The following is a 13,069-nucleotide window of genomic DNA, read 5'->3' as shown; positions in this document are numbered from 1 at the left end:
TACATCTGTCTCCCTCCCACATTTCTCACCCCAACACCTGCCGTTAATTCTCGATGCACACACACTGCCCAGACAAAGGGTGAGAGAGATAGAATTAAACGTATCTGTAATATTTTGGATTCCACATATTTTCGTCCTTTATGTAAATAATTCTCTTACATTTTGAATACTAATTAAAACATCATCGCGAATTGAGTTTAGATTGAACACATGTACATATGTATGTATATGTACATTCTGCTTAGCATGTATCTCTATGTATTGATTTGATTTTAGTTTAACTGAAAGTCCAACAAAAACATTAATAATATATAACGAAGTTCTCTAAAAGTGCCAAAAACACAGTATGAAATAAGCAATGAAAATTGATTATAAAATTTGGAAATCGTTCGGAAAAGAACTAAAACAACTGCATGGCTATGGGTTGTTGCTTTTTAAATTGTATACATACATATAAGGCATAGATACATACATAGGTACTTAAATAGTTACGGTTGGGTTGCCTTTAATTTATTATTGCATTTACTGGATTTTTACAGATACTTATTTTATGAATCGGTCTATACGTACGAGTAGGTGTGGATGCGCACTATTCGAGTGCTCTTAACTCTTAACCAAAAATTTGCCATTGCAAAAATTGTATTTAAACTAAATTGACTAGCATATAGATTCTCCTTATTGCGTTATTGCATCATTGCCCTTCACCTTCCCTTTCTTTCAATTAGCATACAGATACAAAAAGTGCTTGTTACAGATGCAGTCGCAGTTGAGTATTATTTAAACTTCAACGATGTACTCGATTTATTTAGCTATTTGCAGTGAGCTTTTGGTTTTCTATTCTCGAAAAAAATAGTTGTTTTACAAATGCCCAACGTATTACATTTAACTCCATTTGCAAGCTTTTAATGTACAGTATGCACGTGTGCACCTAATTGGAATTATTAGTTCGAACAAGCGATGGACTATGGCCATAGATATCTGTAAGTATTTTCACTATTTACACCTCATTATTTGCTCAGTAACTCATTTGAATATGCATTTTTCATACATATCATACATTTTGTGATCAATTATGATTGATAATTGCAAATAATTATTCGCACCTTTCTAAGAGCTGTTTATATAATGTAGTTGGATGTTAATTTTATAAATTTGACTAGATACAGTTACATACTTAGACTTTTTGAATCGGTAATAATTAAGTTTTGGGAATGCTCGCCCCACTACCTTCAAAATATGTACATGCACTCATGCACACACTCGAACATAACACAATACAATAAATGTGTGTATGTGTATGTATGAATTTATGTATGTTACAAAAATACTATTGTAGATAAATATCTTTTGAATGGAAAAATCATTTGAGTTGTGCTTAGTGCTAAGTGGTACTTGATTTTTATCTTTATCATTTAGCTTAATCTTTTTTACACCTTTAGGGTTGAATTTTTTACAATGGAAATAACTTTTTGAATGTGAGTTTGCAAGTTTTAGCAGACTATCATGACTTTAAGGTCATCCAGGTAATCAGAAATGCCTAAATCATCCATACAGATGTTGGTTTGATGCTGTTGCAGCCCATTACATGTGCTTGGGGCCCAATTTTCATCCGTTTCTGGCTGTGGCTTAATCTCAGCCAAATGATCTACATAATCATCACCATCACCATCACGATCAGCGTCAGTTAACAGAGTATCTCCAATTTCCCCCTTCCGTGGAATTGTATTATTATGGAATCTCACTGTCCTTCGGGATGTAGATGCAGAAGTAGATGTAGATGCATTAGAGTAGATTTCTAAATCGGAAGGCGTGTGCGTGTGTGTACTTGTGTGGAGAGTCCGGGGGCGGGAACGAGTACGAGTTTCAGATAGCTTGGCCTCCATCTCATTCGGCTTGTTCTTGTTGTCTGATTGTTGCCCGCATCGTCTATGCTGTCACAACATATCGCCCTGCCCGTCACTGTTATCCCCATGTTCGTCAACTAAATCAAAGTCGTGACTTTCCAGCTCCAACTCCATATCAGCCTCGTCATCAAAAGCCCCAATGGGTGACATCGCTGTCGTATGGATGTTGGCGTAGTTTGCATGTGACAAATTATTGCTTGCCTGTTGTTGCTGTCGGCTCTGCATGGAATGCATTGCATTCTTTGTATCGTCATCCCGCCACTTGTCCATCGAACGACGTCGAGCGTTCATAAAGAAATTACCCACGGTGGTGGGTTCTAGTCCCAGCTGTCGAGCAATTGTTACTTGCATCTCCTTCGAAGGCCTCTTGGTTTCCTAAATGTTTTGTTCATTTAAAAATTTATTTATATGCAGCAATATTGGAAGCTCACTTTAAAAATAGCTTGAAGCGTTCGTCGCTGGAGGTCCGTAAAAACCAGCCGTGGCTTCTTTGGTTGCGGCATTTGCTCGATCTGCGGTTCCTCCTTACGACGACAGTTGACAGTACTGGCCACGGCACCACCCGAAGAAGGGGCAGTCGAAGATCCACTGAGCAAAGCTGCAAAATTCAGAGTGACAGAAAAGAGGTTCATGTTTAAGGTACTAATCCATTTGAGAAGATAATAATAGGTCCACTCACCACTTCCTGTCATTGTTGGCATAGTTGGTGACGAGTCTGTAGCCGTTATGGTCGAAGCTGCCGCCGCTGGCAATCCCGATGTACCACTCACCCCTGTTTGAACTGAAATCGGAGTACGTTGTGGTATTTGGGCGGCAGCCATACGCAAAGCAGACATACGCTGAAACTCTGGCTCCTGCAGCCATTTGAACATCCTACGGAACGTTTCTCGTCCGGACTTAAGCTTTGACCATGGCTTTGGGTTGCGCAGCAGATCAGATAGTGTGCCCTGGGAGCGGCAAAGGACGCGCTGTGCGAAAATTGCCTGTGGAATACTGTATCTCTTCAGTTCGGCCGAGATGCGCTGAGCCAGCTCTTTTGTATTGATCTCTTCCATATCACTTGCACTGCTGGTTCTGCTTCCCCCTCCGCTAGTTCCAGGATTGGATTTTGGGGAATGCGATTTTGAAAGCTGCTGCTGCACGTTTTGGTAACCATTTTGATGAGACTGCGTCTGTTGATGGCTTGTGTTGGCTTGTGAATGAGGGTTGCTATGTGGACTGCACTGATCGCCACTAATATCTTGGCTTTTCTGAAGGAAATGTTGATGTCTTTGACTTGGGTCGTCGCTCATTCCCATGCCTGCAGCACCCTCATCACTCTCAGCACACGTTACAGGTGGAGGTGTAGGAGTTAGAGAGGCAACAACAGGCATTTCGGCTGATAGACTTTGTATCGAACCATTTATGTTGGGCATGGCGACGACCGATGTGGGCGAGTGTAGTGACATGGAAACAACTGAACCGGCGGATGCTGAGTGGGGACTAAGTGTTGGACTATGTTGAAGTCCGGCCGTGGAACTTGTCGATGAAGACGTTGCCATTATCAGCTCATGGTCATGGTGATGCCCGCTATAGGATGACTCATAATCACTCACAACCACGCTATCCCCTAAAACACCGGAAGGTGAGAGACATATCACCTGTTTCTGCAGTGTTACTGGTATCAGCTGGAGTCCATGATTATGTCCGTGTCCGTGTGATTGCCCGTGATCGTGTCCGTGTCCATGATTATGTCCATGGGTAGTCAACACGTCTCTCTTTTGGCCGTTGGCCCTGACTCCTATCTGCAACTGAGGGGAGTTCGAATGAGGGGAAAGAGTCACACATCCACCAGTTACTGGGGAAGGCACTGACACTGAGGAACTGTGCGTGTGCAGGTCGCACGAAACTACCATTCCGGTGAGCCCGTGGGATGGTGAGCCGGAGTAATTGTGGGGGGGCGGAGAAATCATCGAAGGCAACTTGTCGTAGGAGGAATACGGCGACTGTACTCCAGATAATCCACTCAGACCAAGGTGACCACTACCCATGGCCATGGGGAGACTTGAAAATGAGCTGCAATCGTTGTTGCTACAACCAGAACCGCTGATATTACCACTACTGACAGTAGCTGTCTCTCCAGCGTCGCCGGATGAGTTGGTAGTGCCTTCTGCTCCATTGCCACCTACCCCTCCAGACCCTCCTCCGGAGATGTGGCCAGAGTAGGCGAACTTTTCTGACATCGTAGATATAGGCGGAAGTGGTTGGATGGGTGTCAGCGTGGCATAAGAGGTTGGACTAAAACCGGGAGGTGATAAGCGATCATTGACCGATGTTAATGTTTGATATGAGCTGTGCTCCAATACAGGGCTGAGTAATTGGTCGCGTCCACCCGAGTCTCGATCGTCGTCGTCGTCTTCTTCCGCATCCCCATCCACATCCTTGTCGTCCTCGTGCGACTGTACAATGACGGATAAAACCTCTCTGTGAACACTTCCATTGTGTCCCAGTCCCATCGGGGCTGATCGATGGTGCAGACTATGATGAACTTGGCCATGAGTTTGATGGTGCGTTAGATGACCATACTGATGCTGCTGTTCTAAAAGCTGTTGATGTTGATGATGTTGATTCAGTGTGACCTCTTCCTCCTCGCAGGCTAAGCCGTCTGACGAAAGCTCATCCATAAGTCCAACGTCGACGCTTGAAACGTCTACATCCATATTATGACGTTTACTGGCTTGAGGCGGATTCCTAACCTGGCTGAAATCGTGATCTCGACGAACTATAAGAAGCTTATGCTCCTGCTTGACAGATAAACCTTGGGATAGCACTGTATTCACTGTCAGTCCATCCAGACTAATATCCGAGCCAACAAAGTCCACTGGGCTACTGTCGATCATCCGCTCCTGACGCTGCTGGTGCTGGCCCTGGTCCTGATGCTGGTGGTGGAGCAACGACAATGGAAGTGGCAAGTTCCTGCCCTGAATCTGCAGCTGTTGAGGCATAATCTGATACGCTGTCTGCACACTTCTGTGCCCGATTTCATCAATGACCATCACAACAGAACTGGGCTCCTCCTCGCCAGCTCTGTCCGCCGAGGATATTATTGATTGCATGGTCATTGCAAGGGCCTCACCGCTAACGCCATGTAAACTATGTGACTCGGACTCGGAGTCGGCCTCTTGTTGCTGGTTCTGGTGTCCAACGGTAATGAACTCATTGGCCTCGTCCACCAGTTCCTGGCTAAATGTCTGGGAATCAATGATTTCATTAATTGATTCCATTCCTTACAAAACTTCACAGTTGTCAATAACAAGATGGAGATTGGAGATTCCTCGTCAGCTATCATCAAAATGTAACTGCAATAAGCGAAAAAACTGTATCAAATTGATGATCACTGCTTAAATAGTGTATCTAATGGAAACAGACTCGGAAACAGATTCAGCTTTTGGTATGCAAATGTATATAGTATTATGTAACTATAATCGAGCTCATCTCACACTAATTTTTTTTTCCTTTCCTTAAGTTGACTGACTTAAATATGGCTAATAAAGAAATGCGTTGCACGTATTACTTAAATGTTCTTTCCTCTAGAGTACATATGTACATATGTATGTATTTACATACATATTTACATTTATTTATATGTACATATATATTTTTGCACATGACATATATTCCTATGCATTATGAGTGCATTTACATACATGTACATATCTATATATTTCTATATACATATACATATATTAATATATACATATGTATATGTACATATGCAAGCTTGAATTAAATATGTATGTAAATACAGCATGGCTTTTTAGTTGTGTGGTGTGTGTATGGTATGTTAGGGGTCTGGGTCTGTATTTATTTCTTATATGTACATATATTTTTGTTAGCCATGAGTTCCGTTCCGTTCCTTTATTGTTTTTGTCGCTTTTGACGTTGCCATCCGTCGACAAGGCTTAAGGGTTGCTTCGACCCAGCTACGGGCTTCACATATGTATGCATGCACATGTTTACGCACACACTTACATAAATATGTACATTTACTCATAAGTAGTCGTAAAGGGGGTTGTGGTTGGGGTTGCTGCACTTTAGAAGTATGTATATTTTATTTTGCACCTTTTGATTTATTTTATCTGTTCAAACAGTCTTTGGTCCTCCCCTGATTTTATATTGCTTAAAACATGTACCTTAAATGGTCACTGACTCGAGAACTACATCATAACGGGACCCGAGAGCTTCGCCCCACTTAGTGCAATTCGGTACATTTTTAAAACATACACAGGTACACAAATATTTCCGGAAAGCGTAGTTCTCTGGACTTTTAAAACAACAGAAGAACTGCAATTTAATTCCGATTTATTTTTTTCAAATTTGATAAACTGGGCCGAATCGATGGATAATTATAACTAGAGCATTTTTTCTAGCGAAACCTTTATTTGGAAAATTCTCTACGCATGTAGGTGTACCCGTGTATGCATGAGTGTACACACACACACATGTGGGTGTTATTTTTTAAAACTTTGTTATGTGACGACCGCCGCGTTCCATGAAGTTTCGGCTACTGAGCAGCCACAACACGCCACCCCTCGAAATAAGGGTTGCGTTGCCGCTGCCGCTGCCGTTGCCCGAAGGCGGGCACAACATACACACGAATATTGAGCATGCGCATTGCCGTTACCGTCACATCCACTCCACATCCTGTTCATACATACCACCTTTTGTACTACTATCAATAATCACAGCTGGCACTGTATACTTCTGGGAGCTCAGCAGGCAAGTCTAATCACATAAGAAAGATCGCCGCTGTGGAACTTGAAAATAATCTGAAATTAATTTGATTCAATATCAGCAAACAAATAACGCTTAGTAACTTTTTTATTTAATTTTTGAATTTCAAGAATAAATATCGTACATACATATGTTAAGATATATTTATGTACATATATTTATGACTTAAAAATTTAAAACTTTAACAATGCACCTGACTGATTTGTTTATTTGAAGGTTTGGGTAAGGTACTCTAAGTAGTTATTAATATGGTACAGAAATAAGCTTAAGCTGTATGATCAAATTCCTATCAGTTCCTATTTAACGTGCTTATGATAAGCATAGATTGGAAAGTGCATTTTCTGTTAACTTTTGTATGCATTTGGAATGCAACTTTCAATGCATGAACATACATACATTTTATATTTATTTGTTCTTGCATTCTCCATGCTTTCTTTTTGCTATCTACGTCTGCAAACAATCAAATTACATGCTATTAATTAGAGTCCCCTCTCTCCAGTGCTAATTTGTATTTTAAATACTCGCGCCGCTACGCAACCGATTCGAAGAGCTCGGATGTTTCACATGCTCTTAAATATGTAGGGGAGAATTATACAGACGATGTAGCATTTCTTTCGCTATCGATGGTCAAACTGGATGCGCGCAAGGAAGCCAACGAGAGATTGCTGTGGTACAAAGCCTTCGGGGAAAGCAGCGTTGCATTCTGAATACCAATGCCTGGTATAGTTTGGTTGATATTGCAAAATATAGAAGATCCATTGACTGAACGCGATTGCGCTGACAGAGGTTCGGACTTCATCGTCAAGAGCCCATCAACAGAAAGCGCATTAGCATTCAATGTGACCGTAATAGCACTTCCTCCATCAGTGCTTTCATTCTCGCCCACCCCAGGTACTAGGCCGCCACCGCAAAGGTGCAGGCGAGAGCTCAAGAACTTGTTGCAGGCGGGACATGATCGTGTTGGTCCGTTTTTGTCCCGCCGACGCAATATTTCGTGAGCGCATCTGAAACGATTGAAAATATAATTTCCAAATACAATTAAAAACTAGTGGGAAGGTGTGAGAGGCTTTGTGCGCGATACATCTTTTATACCCGGTACTCAGTCAATATATCTGTACCTTACTGTTTTTTTTTGGCGAATTTTACATTTGACTATTTTTTACATCTGTTATCTACACCTACATCACTTCTTACGCCATTTTTATACCCGGTACTCGAAGAGTAAATAGGGTATATTGTATTTGTGCCCAAAGTATGTAACACACAGAAGGAAACGTTTCCGACCCCATAAAGTATATATATTTTTGATCAGCATCAATAGCCGAGTCGATTGAGCCATGTTTGTCTGTCCGTCCGTCCTGATGAGCGCCTAGTACTCAGAGACTATAAGAGCTAAAGCCACCACATTTTGCATCCATACTTTTCTGTATGCACACAGTTACAAGTGTATTTCAAAAATGAGCCCACCCACTTCCGCCCACTTCCGCCCACTTCCGCCCCCGCAAAAGGGCGAAAACCTCCCAAACCTACAATTTTGAAGATATGAATGGGAATAACCATATCAATTAGATCACCAAATTGAGATCCGATGGGATCATTATTATGGCCATAACGAAGAAATCAATTTGCAGTGGCTACACGGTGGGTCAGAACATTTGAAATATACAGAACAGACAGAAGACAAAACTTGGTTGCCCTATCTCTTATGGTCTCTGAGTACTAGGCGCTCATAAGGACGGACGGAAAGACAGACATGACTTTATCGACTTGGCAATTGATGCTGATCAAGAATATATATAATTTGTGGGGTCGGAAACGCTTCTATCTGTGTGTTACAAACATCCCCAAAAATACAATATACTTTGTTTACTCCTTGAGTACCGGGTATATCAATTGTTGTTGGGGATCAATCCTTTACTTATGTAAATATGCATGTACCTAGCATGGAGAATGTGTGCACAGGGTAAGGCTTCTAGGTGGCCCGGCTGTAGGCCGAATAGTTCCCCACAAGCACCACAGTTTAGGCCTAGTGCAGCATCTGTCTGATTTGCCAGACGGAAATTAGTATTATACTGATCCTCGTCGCCTAACGCACGGTATATTAAAGCCAGTCGACAACGAATCTTTCGCACCAGAAGCTACAATAGAGATGTAACATATGTACATATGTAAATGTGTATGTTATTTCCACTTTCTGGATCTACTTAATACTTACCTTGGCACCAATCGAGCTGGCAACCTCCAGTAGACGTGTGTTAAATTCCAGAGGCCTGCAGTTGCAAATCTTGTTCTGAAGACGTAGAGTTTCCAGGCACCGGGCAGCCCCGTCCATAGCCTCCATTTGAGCCATGCGATCCCCTAGACTTGCAGATGTGCCCATTGCCTGCTCATATTGTCGGAATGCTCGCTGATGTACGATTTTTCACCGATCAATCAAAAAAAGAAGGAATAAGTTAATAATACGGAATAAATAGATTTTACTTGAAATATTTTACTTATATGTAAAAAAACGAGAAGAGACGTGTGAGACGCTTCTTACGCGTCACAACTTTTATACCCGGCACTCAGGACTTCATCTAGATGTAGAAGACATCGCCAACCACTAGATATCGTTCACATTACACAACACGTAGTAAAAAGCCTACTAAATAAAATGCATCAAACAAATTTGATCAGTTAATCGTATTTTCCAATTTATGAGATATTTAAATTAGAATTTAGATTTTTTCTTCATCTGTCATCTACATCTACAACACTTCTCACACCAACACGCTCGCCGCCCTTCCCTAGACCCACATACTGCAGACTCGCGGCAGAGTCAGCGATTGCACAAAAAAAAAACAAATATAAGCTGCGGGACGGGGTGGGTTTAGCCACTGGAAATTAATTTCTCCATTGTGGCTATAATAATGATCCGATGGGATCCCAATTTGGTGATCAGATAGATATGGCCATTTCCTACGGAATGGCGTTTTTAGTTTTCTTTTATCTTCAAAACTGTAGATTTGGGAGGTTTTCGCCCTTTTGTGGGGGCGGAAAGGGGCGTGGCTCATTTTTGAAATACACTGATTTCAGTGGGAGCATACAGCAGTCCGGAGCCAAAATTTGGTGGCTCTAGCTCTTATAGTCTCTGAGAACTAGCCGACAAACAAGACGGACAGACGGACAGACGCACAGACGGACAGACAGACATGGCTCTATCGACTCGGCTATTGATGCTGATCAAGAATATATATACTTTATGGGGTCGGAAACGCTTCCTTCTGTGCGTTACATACAACCGTTATTCCCCACAAATACAATACCCTATTTACTCTTCGAGTACCGGGTATAAATAACAAGACCTTTTTTAACATTTATCGTTGAATACCATAAAAGATATCGATCTTGTCGATTGTTCCGATGGTAAACTTTCAAATGCTTTTACTACTCGTAAATTTAATTCGAAATAAAGAATTATGGATAAATATGTACATATATGACAAGTTAAAACATCGAGCAGGAAGCTTTGTCTCACATATATGGTATGTATTTATATATGTACAGACATACATACATACATATGTATGTACGTATGTAAGGCTAGGTCATTTAAAGTATAGTAAGCGCTTTAGTTCAAAATGAAAAAGTAAAAAATGGTTCTTAAGAAAGATGGAAGTGGCACTTCCGTCTCATTTTAAGCCATTTAAGCCATGCACGTTTTTTTTACAAACATCTATATCCATTTTTTTTCGGTATATGTCCCCCATAACGCGGATACTCCTGGTGTATGTGGCCTGATCTCCAGATATAAGCGAAAGTTTAGTTGCCTCCTAAAACAATGAAATGTATCAAAAGATGTCGACTAAACAATGAAATGTATCAAAAGATGTCGACTAAATTAATTATCGATATTAAATTAATAAACCGTAAATTACCTTACAGTAGTCTTGCGCATCCCCCAGCTCGCCCTGCTTTCGTAGGGAGGCTGCCATGCGTAGCAATGCAGCTCTATGATGACATGAATTAAGATCCCCGAGTTGTAGGGAGCGAGACAAATCGTAAGCTTTGGATGCGTAGGTGGCACTTTTGTCGTTATCCTGCAGTCGGCCGAAAAGTTCGGAGAGTGCCACGTATACTTGCAACTCCAGCGAAGGATCGCCAATGGCTGTAGCTATCTTGTGTGCTCCTTGTAGTCCCTCCAATGCTCTAGAAAACCCGCCCATTTCGAGATACACTCGTGCCACTGTCAAATGGACGAGTCCACTGCGGCATTTTGTTCCGCACTCGTTGTATAGTGAGTGACGGGCGTAGCTCAAAGCCCGCTCCAGACCACCTAGACTGGCATGTGCTCGACTGAGGTTCAGATACGTCTCTGCCCGCATGTTGGGTGAATCGAGTTCCTCTGATATGCTACAAAATATAAGGACAAATTAGAATAGATCTTGATGAGATTGTGAAAGACTTTTGTACGACATACATATGTATGTATGCATGGTCTGGCCAAAGAAAAAAGCAATACATAGTTAGCTATACCGCAGTTCAGTGATTCTGATTCTTTCTAGGTGAGCTTAATTTTGAATGCAAGAGCATGACGCATTAACTTTCTCGTTCGTTTCATTTTAATTTCATCACTATTGTGTTAACTTGATGCGGTTGTACGCTTCAGATCAGAATGTTATAAATCGGTAAACCAAACTTCGTGATTAAAACCAACATTTTTTCGTGAATATGTGCTTAATCTAGCTCTATCTTTTCCTACCTATCATAGTAAAAATTCAACGTTTGTTTTAATTTTTTTAGATGCAATTCGAGCAATCATTCTTTACTACCGCTTGGGTATCTTTCTTCTACACTTAGGCTTCAATTTCGAAACACAGTTGAAAAGTTTCTGTAGATAAAGCGCCAAAACAACACGCAATATCATTTTATAAAACATTCGGGAGAGTTAAACATTTTACTCACCCAAGCTGTTGATGTCCGAACTCAATAGCCTCTCGAAACTTGCCCCAATCCATATGTGCCTGATACAAATACCCCAGTAGCTGGAAGCAGTCCTCGCGTCGACATGTGCCTTTTAGTGCACTTCGCCAGGTGCGGACTGCTGCCGTTTGATTATTTTGCTCATAAAGGTGAAGACCTCGTTCAATCTGTGAATAAATCCCTTCTGTAAATTTTGCCATGTATTTTCTTCCTATGATTTTCCTATATTGTATGAATGTATCTCGTAAACGTACGTTAGGCAAATATTCACCTTTCGTTTTGCAATATACTGTCTAAGGCCTCGGTGGCAGGCCAAAAAACAGCTGATTACAGAACCAGAAGGCAATAGTCCGTGGCCAGTCCAGAGAGAACGCGAACCTGCATCTGGACTTGAGCCATATCCCGCAACTCTCGAATAACTCTCATCTAATTGACACAAATCTGCAATCAAATATCATTTCCAGTTATTTATATAATGCATATGTATATGTATGCATATGTGTTTGGATATATTTTTTTTAGGCCAAACCATTTGAGTTTTCCAACAAGTATCGGGATCCATCGGGTGATGCTAATAAGTGAGTTGCGGATAGATTTTGGCTCGGAGGAATGCTAAAATGAAAGGGAATTAGCCACTATACTCTATCTTGAGTTTTTAAGAACTATTTTCTGAATTCGTATACCTAAGCATATCCTTAGACGCAATGCTCTCCCATGACATGGCAAGCTTTTTAGTTATTTCGTTATTTCTATAGCCCTGTAAAGAATATCCCAATGGCGTTAAATCTTGTTCAAGATATACATATCTAGATATCTGCATATGTAAGTACACATGCATGTATGTATGTATGTAACATTATGTATTTAAAAGATTTAACTATTTTATAAATTTATAAATTTTTTAAAATCGTTTATACGCATGTATGTATGTAAGTACGTCACACTTGACCTATTAAAGCATTGCACAGTTTCAATCTGAGTGACCTTGCACGAGCTTCCCGTTAACTACTTTTAGCACGTCAGCATTTCATGGTGTCCAAATCCAAATTTACATGTACATATGTATGTATGGAGGGGTCCTGCACGTCTCTTATAATAACACTAACACGTTGCACTTATGTAAATCACATGAAAATTGGATTTCATTTGTAAATATTTATCACTTGTTTTTAGCACGTTTTCAGAACTTGTATATATGTACATTTAACTTGTTTGCACTTGCTTTGATTCAATTTTGAGCATATCATCGCAGACGGCAGGGAAAGTCGAGACTGACAAAAGCAGAAAGTGGGTGATGGTTGTTTTCCTCTCTTTGCCACAGGCTCCTTGCTTTGAGGCTGCGCGGTCCATATATTCATACATATGTATATATTGGCTTTCAGGTTGTGAATGGATCAAGAACGGAACTAGTTTCGCTCAGCTGCACTCTC

The 13,069-nt window shown here is 41.0% G+C and overlaps 2 protein-coding genes across 4 annotated transcripts; both read right to left on the bottom strand.

Moving 5' to 3' along the window:
- Nucleotides 1-191: 191 nt before the first annotated feature.
- LOC117590667 (homeobox protein onecut) lies at nt 192-6,438 on the bottom strand. The gene is made up of 4 exons (XM_034283533.1): nt 6,077-6,438; nt 2,584-5,242; nt 2,336-2,502; nt 192-2,279 (listed from the first exon to the last, which is right to left on the bottom strand). The coding sequence occupies exons 2-4, from the start codon at nt 5,165-5,167 to the stop codon at nt 1,935-1,937; spliced, it is 3,096 nt and encodes a 1,031-aa protein (XP_034139424.1). The 5' UTR covers nt 5,168-5,242; nt 6,077-6,438; the 3' UTR covers nt 192-1,934.
- Nucleotides 6,439-6,845: 407 nt separating this feature from the next.
- Nucleotides 6,846-12,982, bottom strand: LOC117590668 (43 kDa receptor-associated protein of the synapse). Of its 3 annotated transcripts, none has more exons than XM_034283535.1 (10): nt 12,862-12,982; nt 12,323-12,396; nt 12,169-12,251; nt 11,911-12,080; nt 11,622-11,806; nt 10,595-11,069; nt 10,391-10,489; nt 8,893-9,084; nt 8,616-8,815; nt 7,267-7,681 (listed from the first exon to the last, which is right to left on the bottom strand). In XM_034283535.1, the coding sequence occupies exons 2-10, from the start codon at nt 12,358-12,360 to the stop codon at nt 7,267-7,269; spliced, it is 1,857 nt and encodes a 618-aa protein (XP_034139426.1). In that variant the 5' UTR covers nt 12,361-12,396; nt 12,862-12,982. The 3 variants fall into 3 exon arrangements, with proteins under 3 accessions (XP_034139425.1, XP_034139426.1, XP_034139427.1); XM_034283536.1 differs by having other exon boundaries at nt 12,803-12,960; XM_034283534.1 differs by lacking the exon at nt 12,862-12,982 and having other exon boundaries at nt 6,846-7,681; nt 12,323-12,467.
- Between the last annotated feature and the right edge of the window lie 87 nt (nt 12,983-13,069).

The sequence above is a fragment of the Drosophila guanche genome, unplaced genomic scaffold, assembly GCF_900245975.1.
Source record: "Drosophila guanche unplaced genomic scaffold, DGUA_6, whole genome shotgun sequence".
Taxonomy (NCBI): Eukaryota; Metazoa; Arthropoda; class Insecta; order Diptera; family Drosophilidae; genus Drosophila; species Drosophila guanche.
This window is presented reverse-complemented; position numbering and strand designations above follow the sequence as displayed.

What these genes read in the sequence shown, in the direction of transcription:
- LOC117590667 (XM_034283533.1), bottom strand. Translation starts at nt 5,167, where the DNA reads ATGGAATCAATTAATGAAATCATTGATTCCCAGACATTTAGCCAGGAA. An exon ending in GCCAACAATGACAGGAAGTG is followed by an intron (nt 2,503 to 2,583) that starts GTGAGTGGACCT and finishes TGAATTTTGCAG; the next exon opens with CTTTGCTCAGTGGATCTTCG. An exon ending in CGCTTCAAGCTATTTTTAAA is followed by an intron (nt 2,280 to 2,335) that starts GTGAGCTTCCAA and finishes CAAAACATTTAG; the next exon opens with GAAACCAAGAGGCCTTCGAA.
- LOC117590668 (XM_034283534.1), bottom strand. Translation starts at nt 12,459, where the DNA reads ATGCAGATATCTAGATATGTATATCTTGAACAAGATTTAACGCCATTG. An exon ending in GCGTCTAAGGATATGCTTAG is followed by an intron (nt 12,252 to 12,322) that starts GTATACGAATTC and finishes CTTTCATTTTAG; the next exon opens with CATTCCTCCGAGCCAAAATC. An exon ending in GCACACATTCTCCATGCTAG is followed by an intron (nt 7,682 to 8,615) that starts GTACATGCATAT and finishes CAATCGTTTCAG; the next exon opens with ATGCGCTCACGAAATATTGC.